We start from the raw sequence: 12513 nt of genomic DNA, 5'->3' as shown, positions 1-12513 counted from the left end.
CAACTAAGAAAATGTATCAATGAGGTTTTTTAGTGGATAGTTCTTGATACAATCACACTCTAGTTAATTTTAATGGGACTTAAGGATCAAATCTCTCTCCCTTGCTCCTTGGAGTTGTTGGGTTTTTGCTGTTGTTGTTGTTGTTGTGCATGCTATTGGCATCAGTGGGAGCAAAATCAGGCATCCTGGGTTTGATTTACAGAGAAGCTGAACATCCGCAGCAATTGTTGACTTCAGAGACAGTTGCCAAATCAGGCCCCAAACCTGTGTGTGAATGTTACCTGCAACTGTCACATTGCAGATTAGAACCAACATAAGGATATTTCTATAGCAGAAAGCTAATACAGAGCTTCATTAGAAGAAGTGGCAGAAGTCATCAGCAACCCAGGTTCCCACACCCCATACCCTCCCAGGCCATTTGCAACCCAGGCTTTCCCCATCCCCTGCCCCCCAGGCCATTTGCAATCAGGTTCCACCATTCCCTAACCCCTCCCCGCAGACCATTCACAATCCCGGTTCCTTCATCCCTTGGCCCCTCCCCCCAGCCATTCACAACCCAGGGCTTCCTCATCCCCAGGCCATTTGCAACCCAGGCTTTCCCCCAGGCCATTCACAACATATGGCTTCCTCATCCCCAAGTGATTCTCAGCCCAGGCTCCCACATCCCTTGCCCCCTCCCCCCAGGCCATTCGCCACACCATTCCCCTCTCCCATGCCTTCTGCAACCAAGCCCCCCATCCCTTGCTCCCCAGGCCATTCGCAAACCAGGCTCCCCCCATCCCTTGGCCCGCACAGGCCACTCACAACTCCGGGCTCCCCCCGCCCCGCCACTACCAACCCAGGCTACCCCACCCTCTGTGCACCCACCCAGGCATTAGCAACGCAGCAGGCTCCCCGCCCAACCCAGCCCATTGGCATCCCTGCAAGCGCCTTAGTCCCCAAAGCAAGAGCCCGGCACCGCCCTAGGTCCCTCTCGGCCGGCCGCTCCCGCCCCGCCGCACAGGCAGAGCAGGTCGGACCAGGCGGCGGGGCAGGTATTTAAGGGGAAGGTGAGGGCAGCGCCGCTCACTAGCGGCACCAGCTCCCCGCCAGCCAGGCGCGGCCCAGCACAGGGGCTGCAGGCGGGGCCGGGCTCCGTCAGCGTGTGGCGGCAGCGGCGGCGGCAGCGGCGCAAGTCCCGGCCTCCCCTCTCGCTCCGGTGCCGTGTGGTCTCGCCCGCCCCCGCTGCCATGTTGGATTGTGCGGCCGTGGGAGCCGGGGCGAAGTTGGAAGTTTAGTGCTGGTCCGAGCGGGTGGGGGCGATCGGGCCGCGGGAGCCGGTGCTGCCCCGCCCCGTCGCTAGGCTGCCGGGCGCCGCCAGCTGCCCCCCGAGGAGAGGAGACTCCGCGATGCGGCCGCTGTGAGGCCGCTGGGCCAGGGGACGCGGACGGCGAGAGGCGAGGGCACCGCGGAGCCCCGGCGGCCGGCCCCGGCCATGAGCAACAGCCAGCAGCAGCAGCAGCCCCCGCCGCCGCGGAGGGTCTGCAACGTGGGCTCGCTGCTCCTCACCCCGCAGGAGAACGAGAGCCTCTTCGGCTTCCTGGGCAAGAAATGCGTGGTGAGCCCCGGGCGGCGAGGGCAGAGCGCGGCCCGGGGCAGCGGCGGCAGCCCCTGGGGAGGAGCCGAGCGCAGGGCGGGGGGCCAAGGGCTCGGGCGGGGTCATTCGTCCACCCCGGGAGGGGCCCGGCCCTGCCCGGTGGGCTCCCTGTGCTGGGTGGGGGCAGTTCCCTGCCGCGGCCTTTCGCCGGGCCCCGTGGGCAGCTTCCTGGCCGAGGTGCTCCCCCGTGTCCCAGGGCGCTGGCCCGGGGAGGCACCGGGACAGCTCGCTCCCTGGGCGGCCTGGTGTCTCGCCCAGAGCGGCCCGGTGCCCTACTCAGGGGGTTTCCTGCCTCCCGCGGGGAGAACAGGGGGAAGGGGCGTGAGGAATGAATGAAGCTGGGGAGAGGGGCCGCCGCCTCCTAGGGCGCAGGTGACTGGGCGCTTCTTTGCCTCTCCCTGGGCTCTTGAAGTAGGAAACGCCGCTGCTCTGCTTCCCCCGAGCAGAGCACGGAGGGCTCGTTTCCCCGAAATTCTCCGCCAGGCCTCGTCCTCTCCCCCCCTGTTGGCTCCTGGGATGCTGCCATGCGCAATGGAGCCAGCGTCTACGCCTGCTGGTTCTGGAGGACTCGGGAGTTGGGCCAGATTTAGGGACTTCAACTGCTGAGGAGCTGGGAATGTCATTATGGGAGAGGGGCAGGGGTATTAATTACACTGGCCTGGGTGGTGCAGATCTGCTCAGACCTGCTTTTCCAACCGCTGGTCTCCGAATGCTGTGGGCAGCTCAGTTCCTCCTCCCCTCTCCCTCTACCTGCTGCAGTTCCTCCTCCCCTCTCCCTCTACCTGCTGCTGAGTACTTTTGTAGGTATGTGTGACGAGGGCTTGCCCAGTATGCAGTGCAGCTAATCTCTGACTTGGTATGGGAGCTAGTCAACAATAGAGCTATTGCAGCATCCGGTAGAAAAGTTTAATTAGTTGACAAGGTTGAACAAATCTGGCCAGATTGCACCTGCAGTAGGACAAAGCTGAATTCATAAAGCTACAGGAAAACTGTTAGCAGAGTTGGGTCTAACTTGTTTTTAGCTTGTCTGTTCACATGAATTTGTTAGCCTGAACAATGGATTCAGACTTGCAGATGCGGTAACTCCATTGCTGCGTTCATCCAAAAATACAATAAAAAGATTTTAAAAGCCATTCATATACCTGGTCTTAGCCACCTTAATTAGTTTCAGGTTTCTTAAATGACATCTTGTATTCTAAAGGTAGAGGATAAGCTGCTTTGGGGCTGCAAAAATGGAAAAATTACTGTTCAGATCTTTGGCAAAGAGGAATCAGATCTATGGAATACTCCTCATAATTTTTGAAGATTTTTCGGAATCAGCCCTTGTTAATCTGGTATAAAACTCCTCGATAGGCTACAGCATAGTATGGTACATTGACTTGATGCTATTCTTTGTTTGTCATCAGTAATAGGCACCTAATATTTTTATAATTTACATTATATTTTTATTGTATGTATGGTTTATATTATAATTTAATACTTATTTTTAAATAGTGTATCATGCACAAGTCTTAGCAGAAGTCACAAAGGTTACATATTTTAAGTGAGGTCTGATCAAACTGACTAATTTCTAAATTGTAAGGAAAGTATGGGAAATATGGTGATTGAACTGGAAGTATGCAATATTTGCATGCAGGCAGACTACATAAAATTATATTATAGTAATTAAATTACTATCACCTTATTCTAGGTGTTTAGATGGTTCAAAATGTGTTGTCATAAAGCATGAAAAGGAAGAGGAAAGATGAGAAGATTTTGAGGGTAAATTTAGGGCCAGCTTCACCCAACTACTTGAGCTACTCACTAAATCGCACTATAGTAAATTATGCTTAAACATGTTTTGGAGGTCTAGAAATAAGATTTGATCAGGTCAGTGAATTCATATATGCTTGATTACAGAAAAAGACTTAGTGGCTTGGCTTAAAAAAAAAAAAAGCATACGAATTACTCTTTAAAAACAAAAAAAGAGATACTTCCTGGGGGAGAATTGTTTGTTTACACGCCATTCTACTACCCCTAAGACTTTCTAGCCAAGCTAACAGTTTTTGTCTGATCTGGTACTCTAGTCATTGAGATTTAATACTTTGCTCTCCTATAATGCTTTCTCTGAGGCACTCAGAACTCATAAACACTGATGAATTAAGCAACTTCTGAGGTAATCACCACTATTCACATTTTGCAGACAAACTGAAACACAGGTAGTTATTTGACGGTCTCAGGATGTCAGTGCCGATGGCAGCTCTTCTGGGTTGACTTTGTAAACCTTGGTGGCCAAACAACACTGGATTTATCCCATGTTTTCTTAGATTCTATTCATATTTATGCATACTCTGAATCTTGTTGTTTAATTTGGTTGAAGATTTTAGGAATTCAAGAAAGATTATGCTTTTATTATGGTCTGAATAGTAGGACTGCCTAGAAAACAGGAGTTACGTTTTGCAAAAACAATTGAGGTTTCAGCATTTGTTTTTGTTCTGTATCAGAATTAAAACTAGACCTAAATCTTTTTTTTGTAGAAAAAAATCAGACTCCACCCTGGAATAGCCAAGAGTCAGTGGTTAGGGCACTGACCTGGGATAATAGTCTTGAATATGGGTCTCCTGCTCTAAATTAGGCAAAGCAGGCACTTGAACCTGGGTTTCCCATACCCAATTGAGTTCCCTAACCATTAGGCTGTGTGTGCATGTTTTTTGCTGGTTGTGACCAGAAATACCATCCTGGATCTGTAAGACATTTTTGACAAAAAATTTGTCAAAACAATACATTTCCACAGAATTTTGGTTTTGACAAATCAGCATTTTCTGATGAAAAAAACGTTTCATCTAAAAATTCCCAGCTAGCTCTACTGACCACACAGCACACTCCAGTTTGCAATTAGGTACACCTTAATTATTGTTGTAGGGACCTGTAACTAAAGTCTGCCTATGGAATCTTCTGGATTAGTCTTCAGATATCTTGAATGTAGTGCTCTGGGGGCATTAGGACCATCCAGTATTCCACAACCATCATCCTTAACACTGTCTCCTCCTGTATCATCCTCTCAAATTGCTGTGCTATGCATCTATGTGACAGATGAAACATAAGGCAGAGGCTAGAGTACTAGTGACCTGACAGGCTTCAACATCAGAGTATTTAAAGTTGTGTGCTGTGCTGATGCATGCTTTCTTCTCTGTAACATACATGGTATTTCTTCACTTTTCTAGTTGGTGAGCACTTGCCATTTTCTGCAAACAATCAAGTATTTCTCACTATGACAAGTTAACCTAACTTCTTGGGATCTGAGATAACTTGGATTTAGACTGGATTGACTGTGCACATGAGTTTGTGTTCAGGTCCAAGTCTGGATGGGACATATGTCACTAGTCTGTTTTTACCAGTTTAGCTCACTAATACGTTGTATTGGATGTTCTGTCAGACTTCAAGCTATTACTGTTACTTGGACCTGTTTACACAGCTAGTAAAATCAAACTAAGAGGTATGGGATGCATTGCTGATGGGGAACGTCAGCGTCACCCTAAACACTCTTTTATATTAGTAATAGATTTAGGGCTAATCTACATGCGACAGCGCTTTAACGTAGCTTGTGTAGTCGTGGCAGAGCTCTTGGAGACAGCTTTCTGAGTGCTCTAAAAAAACCCTACCTCCCCGAGGAGCGTGGCTACCAGTGCTGGTGCACTGTCTGCACCCACGCTTTACAGTGCTAAAACTTGCTGCGCTCTTTTCACACCCCTGAGCGAGAAAGTTGCAGCGCTGTAAAGTGCCAGTGTAGACAAGCCCTTAGACACTACTGCTGGGGAGAGCATGGAGCTGACATCTCAAATATGTGGGTTTATCTGTGGCCTCATTACCGTTGTTTGATATTAACTCTTGTGCTAAACTTTCAGCTGCAAAGGTCTAACACACCTCTTTGGGACAGATTTATTAAAGAAGATGGTAGGCAAAATAAGTGTAGTGTCACCTGGAGGGTTTCAGCCCATGCTAGTATATAGGCACAAAGATGGCTTTTGGTTGATTATCTCTTCCAAGTGATAAAGGTAGGGTGTCCATGTTGAGGTCTTAGATTTGTTGGTAAATTTGGTAATGTTGACCCTTTCAGGATGGTATGGCCTAGTGTGGCTGTGTTATCTTGGAAGATATCTTTGTAAGTGCTCTTACACTTTCCATGTTCTGTTTCCTATCTTGTTACTCACATGTATTGTTGACCAGGAAGGAGATAGCAAGGTGGTTTGGGCTACAGAACAATGGATATGCAGATTGCAAGCAGGTTTTTCTTTCATTGGACCCAGACACTATTAGTGCCTAACAGAGGATGGATGACAGTAAGGTAGCGGAGTCTCAGTCCATACAAGAGAGCAGATCTTGTTTGGATAAGCATCTAAAGAGGGTGATGGTAGCAGTGTCTGCTCCATCATTAACAACACATGAGTTTACCTGTTCAATGAGAGTCGGGTTTAAAGGTTCTCATGTGGTCTGATTACTTCTGATTGTTTTGATCTATAAAAATACTTGTTTTGTTAGCATCTGGCATTATATTAATGGCTTTTATGAAAGAAGTGGTAATAGCCTTTCAGGTTAGACTATCATAATACTCTTAGTAGACCTACGTTTAAGATTTTTTGACAGTTTCGTCTGCACCAAATGTGACTTCCTGCTTGTTTAGTGTTAGCTTTTCTGTTTGGCAGACTGTTGGCTTTTTGTCTGCTTCCAGGGGCAATTCAGGGTGCTGAAACAGAGTTGCTTTTGGTCCTTGTTTGCACACCATCCCAACTTTCAGGGGTCCTCCAAGCAGGGCTAGCATTAGACTCACTGGGGCCCAGGGCAGAAAGCTGAAGCCCCACTGCATGGAGCTGAAGCCTGAGCAATGTAGCTTTTCAGGGGCCTCTGTGGCATGGGACCCTGAGCAATTGCTCTGCTTGCTACCCCCTAATTCTGACCCTGGCTTTTATATGCAGAAAAACAGTTGTGACACAGGTGGGCTGTGGAGTTTTTACAGCATTTTGGGGGGACCTCAGAAAGAAAAAGTTTGAGAACCCCGGATCTAGACCATCTCTGACAGGTGTTTGTCTAACCTGCTCTTAAAAATCTCCAATGATGGAGATTCCACAACCTCCCGAGGCAATTTATAGTTAACAAATATTTAAATTGACACTAGATTTTAGCGTTAACATCCCATTGAGATGAATTGTGTAATTAAGAACTCTTATAGCTGTTTTGTGCTGTCTGATCAAACTCTTCAAGACAGCTCTCCATGGGCTTATGTTCAGTTCGTGTTTGTAAGATTTCCTCTGCAACTGAAAGAGCTAAAAGCCTTTTAAAATGATACCTTCTTCTCACAAAGCTGCAAGTGTGGGTTCTGTGCTTACTCCACAGCCATAGAATATGTATGGCCCTTCCTACATATATTTCAAAACTTTCTAGTAGATTGAACCAGTGCATTCAAGAGTTTATTACAAGGCATTGAAGCACCTTACATTTTCTTCATATTCTGTCCAAATAGAAAGCAACAGAGTCTGCAGAAAAGAACTACATTATAAATTAATACAGACAGTCTCAACATCACAATTCTTATGTGCCTTTAATGAAAGGTTAATACCATTAAAATTACATGGGAGGGATGGGAGCAACAATATATAACTGTTCGGATCATTAGAGCTGGTTGGATAATTTAGTTTTTTTGTTAATATCTGCTGATTAAAATCAGACACTGTTACATTTGACTGAACTTCTGACGGAACACTGCCTGCAAGGCAGATTTCAAAACCTGTCTAATTTCCTGAGAGTTTCTCATCTTTCCTCTCCATCCCCCTGGAAGGGGCTCCTCAGCAACGTATATTATGGGCTGTCCTGAGGCCAGAGCTTCCAGAGTCCACTGCTCTGGAGCAGGGATTCCACTCCTTTTTGCAGAGAATTCTGAAATTTGAGTTTTGTTCCAAAGTGGAGCTAAACCATATTTTGACATACTGAAACAGAATTATCTTTCTCCATCCAACTCCCGTCATGAGAATAGAGTGATTGTTTAATATGTACATTTGTGACACCTTTTCACAGCACTTTCATATCAGTGCAGTATTTAATGTTTAAAGTATCATTAAATAATCATAAAATAATTTGAAGCATTTAAGTTCTTTCTTCTCTCTGATGTTCCATATCTTTACATAGCTGGAAATGGCATCAACATACCGTATATACTCGTTCATAAGCTGAATATTTTTGATAAAAACATGAGGCATCAAAGAGCAGGGGTCAGCTTATAAACAGGTGTACAGCAAAAGTTGATGATTTTACACTCTATGAAATCATTAAATTGAATATCTAATACATTGTTGTTTTGTTTACCTGGAGCGCCTGCAGGCATGGCGCGCCTAAGTTCCCTGTGGCTGCGGTTCACCGTTCCCAGCACTTGCATTTCTTCTCTTTGTGAATAGTGAATACAGTGACCAAACAGCCTTTTTTAAACCAAAGTATTTAATTTTAATAGTGGAAACAAAGTACTTAAAAGGAAAGGATTTTAAAACAATAAATACTCTAACCACACATCTGTTTTACCTAACACCCTACCATCTTGTTATGGTGGCCTTGGCAAGCCTCACTTCTTCAGACACCCTTGTGGAACCCTGGCTTTCCCCAAATCACTATCTCACTTTTTGAGAGGGAGACCTTCTTGTCAGTTCCCGGACTTTTGGCTCATTTTGTCAAAACCGGGTCTCTAGGCTCAATGGGAGGCTGAGCCAAGCTCCTTGGAGCCAGTGGCTCTGTTATTGTCCCGTAATGACCCTCAGGTGTTTGCTAAAGGGTAGCTTATCCTGAGCTTATTCTTCATCTTTCCCTACAGCGTGCTAGTAAACTAAAGCAGTATATTTCAGACAATAAACATCCCAAATACCAGGTCAGCACACAGTATTCATAAAATATTTCAGAGGAGCTCCACGTGTGTCACTGTGTGTTTAGGTGAAAATTTCTCTTGGTGTAGACCCAGAGTGGCTCACTCTTGTATGCCCTTCTGATCAGTTGAAAGGAATATGGACAGACTCTGGACAGGACTGGGTGTGATTCATTCCAAAGGGAGAGTCACTGCTGTGGCTGGGTGGGGAAAGTGGAAATATGAGAAACTGAGCTCTCTGTCCCTTGCTCCCAGGCTCCCCTGCCATCTCTGGGTCTGCATGTGTAGAGGCGGCTGGGCAGAGCACACTATGATGGCAGTGAGTGGGAGCCAGCCCCCAAAATTCCCCACAACCCCTCTGGGATTACTTATCCCTGCCTCCTAGAGTGCAGCGGGGGCAGAGATAAGGGATCCCCCGGGCAGTTCTGGAGCACACTGCATCCCAAGCCCAGGGGGGTGCACTTTACTGTTCCACCGTTGGCAGCAGGCTTGGGATGTGTGTGTATGCTTTTTCTTCTGAAATCTTGATTTTACAAACTTCAAAACAAACAGACAATAGTAAATAAGAGAACCAAACAAAAACACCTTAATTGAACATTCCATTTTAAAAATTAAGAACTGCAAAGTTTCATTTTAATAGTTTGACAGCTCTAGAGACTGATGTCCTTATTATCACTAGAGCCAGGTGCACATGGGCGTTTTCCTTTCAATGTGACTGAGTTTAGAGGCGAATAGCGCAATTCTCAATTAGATTGTCATTCATTATAAAGCCTTATTGAACTGCAGTCATTCTATTGAGACAGCCATCAAAGTAGCTAATTAAGCACTTTATGTACTCATGTGCTCTTTGGGGTCCTGAGTCCCATCAGTAGCAGCATCAAAGTTAGGGAATAGGGTGGGCAGTAGATTTTTCCCACAGTGCAACACATTCTCAGGGCTAGAGTGTCAACACTGGAAGGGTGGGGGGCACTAGTCTCTCTGGGATAGAGTTACTTTGTTTGACTCAGGTCTGTGCACTGCAGTGTGGACACCAGAACTATAGGTTTAAGAATGGGTCAGAAAATCCTTAAACTAGAGTTAAAATGTTGTATAGATGTTCAAGCCCAGGGTTTCCTGACATGGGTCAGCTGACTTGAGTCCTACTAACCTTAGGCTTACATTGCTGTGAAGACATATCCAGTAAGAGGTATCTGATCTGGATACTGCCATCCAGTAGGACTGCAGAGCTTTCACACCCTCTTTTGGATTAGCTTGCAGACCTCTTTAAACTTCTGCTGCTCTCTTGAAGTGGTCAAAGAAGTGTGTACCTCTTGAGGAGACTGCTAGATGTATCTCCCACCTTCCCCACAAGAGTTTGGAAGTGTTAGTGTCTAGAGGAAAGATCAGCCACATTCATGATAGTGCATCCCAGAATCCTGAGATGCACCACTGGAATTTAAAGGGAAGAAGCTGGACTGTATCTGCAACCCCCTGCATCATAGACTACTAGGTCTTTATAGCCAGGTGCACTTTAGTATGAAGGCCTTTACTCTGGTCCATTCTCTTCTTCAAGGGAAATGTTGGAAAACTTAAAAAAACAAAAACCTGGCTCCATGTTGGGTCAGGCAGCATTTAATGCAGGTGTGAATATAGAAGGCAGCTGACTATGCTCACAGAGCACTTGGCTGCAAGCATTGGGGTTTCACCAAGAAGTCCAGAGAGACTGATGACCTGCCTTGCACTGGAGAGAATTTGGGAAACAAGCGGTGGCTCCTTTGCCTTTTGAAAAGGAGACAGAAGTCACACTCTGATTTCTTGGGTCTGTATCTCACTCATCTACCTTTTCCTCCATGGAAAGGCAAAGGCTGTGCTTTGTACCTGCAGAGTTCATGCATTTTCTTCTTTGGATTATTGGTTGATCAGGGGCGCCACTTTGGAGTCTGTCAAAGGTTAATCTGTATCATCACTGGAGTGTTGGTCTCTTATGTTCATGCTAAACTACCTAACGTCTTACCTTGTAATAAGCAAACAATTGGAGTATATAGGAGTCCTGCTAGACGTAGCTGAACTCAGTGTTCTTCCTTATGACAGGATCGAGAATGCTGCTAGTCTGTTAAAAAGGGTGAGCATGAGTCAACAAATGACTGGTCAGACCATGCTTTAAAAGTTGGGTCTAAAGTTCATGACTATTCTTAGTGCACATGGCATGTCCCCTTGTGAGGCAGCCACAGTGGACTATTAAATCCGTGTGAAAGCCAGCATGACAAGCACTCTTACATTTTACCTGGATAATGTCGTACTGTTAATTCAGGGACATCTGACAATTATGAATGGACATCCAAATTTTTCAACCACATATGCATCCAGCTTGATATGTGGGGACCAACACACAGGGACTCCACACCCAGATAACTTGATCTCTCCAAAAATAGTAGTTGCACATAAACTTCTAGAGATGAGGGTAGTCCTGTATGGTTTAATGACCTTCAGAGATCTGGAATCTCTAGTTGAAACATTCAGACCACTTCATGTTTTTACATAACAAGGAAGGAGTTACCAGTTCTTGCCTACTGGATCAGGAAGCGCTGCAGATGTGGAAGTGGTCTTTGTGTCACAAAACATTCCTTGTTGCTATATTCTTGACAATGAAGAAGGACGTTAGTGTGACAGATGTCAATATCCTTGAAAACCCTTATTGAATTAAGTTTGAGTATCTTTGGAGTCCAGTGCAAAGGTTCTATATTATTGTGGGCCTGAAAATTAAAGGACTATATTGAACAATGTGGCAGACAAGAATGGTCTTTTGGGACAATACGTGTAGAGTGGATTTCCTGGGAAGTATCTAGGAGTAGGGGAAAGCCCAATCTTTTGAAGCTGTCCCCTGAGGAAAGGACAACTGTCTACTGATTACCCATTCCCGGAACCTGAAGATTATAATAGGCAAAGGCTGAATAAAGGAAAGACTAACCTTTGTATCGGTATGCTTGCTCTGAGTTAAATCTGTTATGAACTTGTTGTAACCACAGAAAAACCTGCTGGTGTGGTTTGAAGGACTGACCCTTACTGGAGACCTTGTTGGAATTGGGGGTGATCTCTGGTAAGCTTATTACCATGCATGCAAGTTCTTTTCTTGTTTTAATATATTTTTTCTGTAATGCTTTCACCTTAAGAATAAATGTGCTTGTTTAGAAAGAGCTGTGTGATAACTTATAACTGAGGCTCAGATTTTGTAAGGGATCTTTTTAGTAAAAATAAGGGACAGGTCTTGGGCAATAAACAAAAATTAATGGAAGCCCGTGACCTGTCTCATTTTTTACTAAGAAGATCCCTGACAAAATGGGAAGGGAAGAGGATCTAACACCCAGAGCGGCTGGGGGCTCTGGGATCCCCTCTCTCATCCCCAGCAGCTGGGGGCTCTGGGGTCCCCTCATTCCTTCCCATACACAGCGGCTTGGAGGGACCCCTCGGCACCCACCGTGACTGTGAGCTCTGGGGTCCCCCTGCTGCCCTGCTAGGAGCTGCTGGGGGTCCACTGCCAGCAGAAGCCGAGAGCCGCGGGGCTGCCTGCTGACAGCTCCAGCACCGGGGCAGAAAATGTCTCTGGAAGTCATGAATTCAGTGACCTCCGTGACATAATCTTAGCCTTACTTATAACTGTGGGCAATTACACTGTTGATAGCTTCTGGAGAGAGCACAGTACAGATGCTGGCCTGTTTGGTCAGGCTTGCTGGGAATAACACAGTGTAGGCAGAGAAATGTGTGGCCTGGAAAAATCCCAGTCAGGAGTGGGAGTGACGTGGTTCTCTGCCCAAGAAGTGCAATGGCTGAGAAACTTAGAGTGGGTTCCTTCACGTATCGGGGTGCGGGGGCAGAAAATACTGGTGCAGTTGCCCTGAACTATGACAGGTATCAGAGAGGCTGAATTGGTCCATGATAAATCCTTGCAAGGGGTTCCTGAGTCAGGGAGAAGCAGATCAGATTTTCCCCCAGTGGATAATGGCTATGTCACTTCTGTCTG

General features: G+C 46.2%; 1 protein-coding gene across 1 annotated transcript in view; it reads left to right on the top strand.

The window, feature by feature from the left end:
- Window positions 1-951: 951 nt before the first annotated feature.
- The window catches only part of WASL (WASP like actin nucleation promoting factor), an 84323-nt gene continuing 72761 nt past the window's right edge, over window positions 952-12513 (top strand). Inside the window, exon 1 of the mRNA XM_037888987.2 lies at window positions 952-1597. Coding sequence (XP_037744915.1) covers window positions 1475-1597 — 123 coding nt within the window. The 5' untranslated portion in view covers window positions 952-1474. The remainder of the gene's footprint in view (window positions 1598-12513) is intronic.

The sequence above is a fragment of the Chelonia mydas genome, chromosome 1 (assembly GCF_015237465.2).
Source record: "Chelonia mydas isolate rCheMyd1 chromosome 1, rCheMyd1.pri.v2, whole genome shotgun sequence".
NCBI lineage: Eukaryota > Metazoa > Chordata > Testudines > Cheloniidae > Chelonia > Chelonia mydas.
The sequence above is the reverse complement of the archived record's forward strand: the minus strand, read 5'-3'. Positions and strand labels throughout refer to the sequence as shown.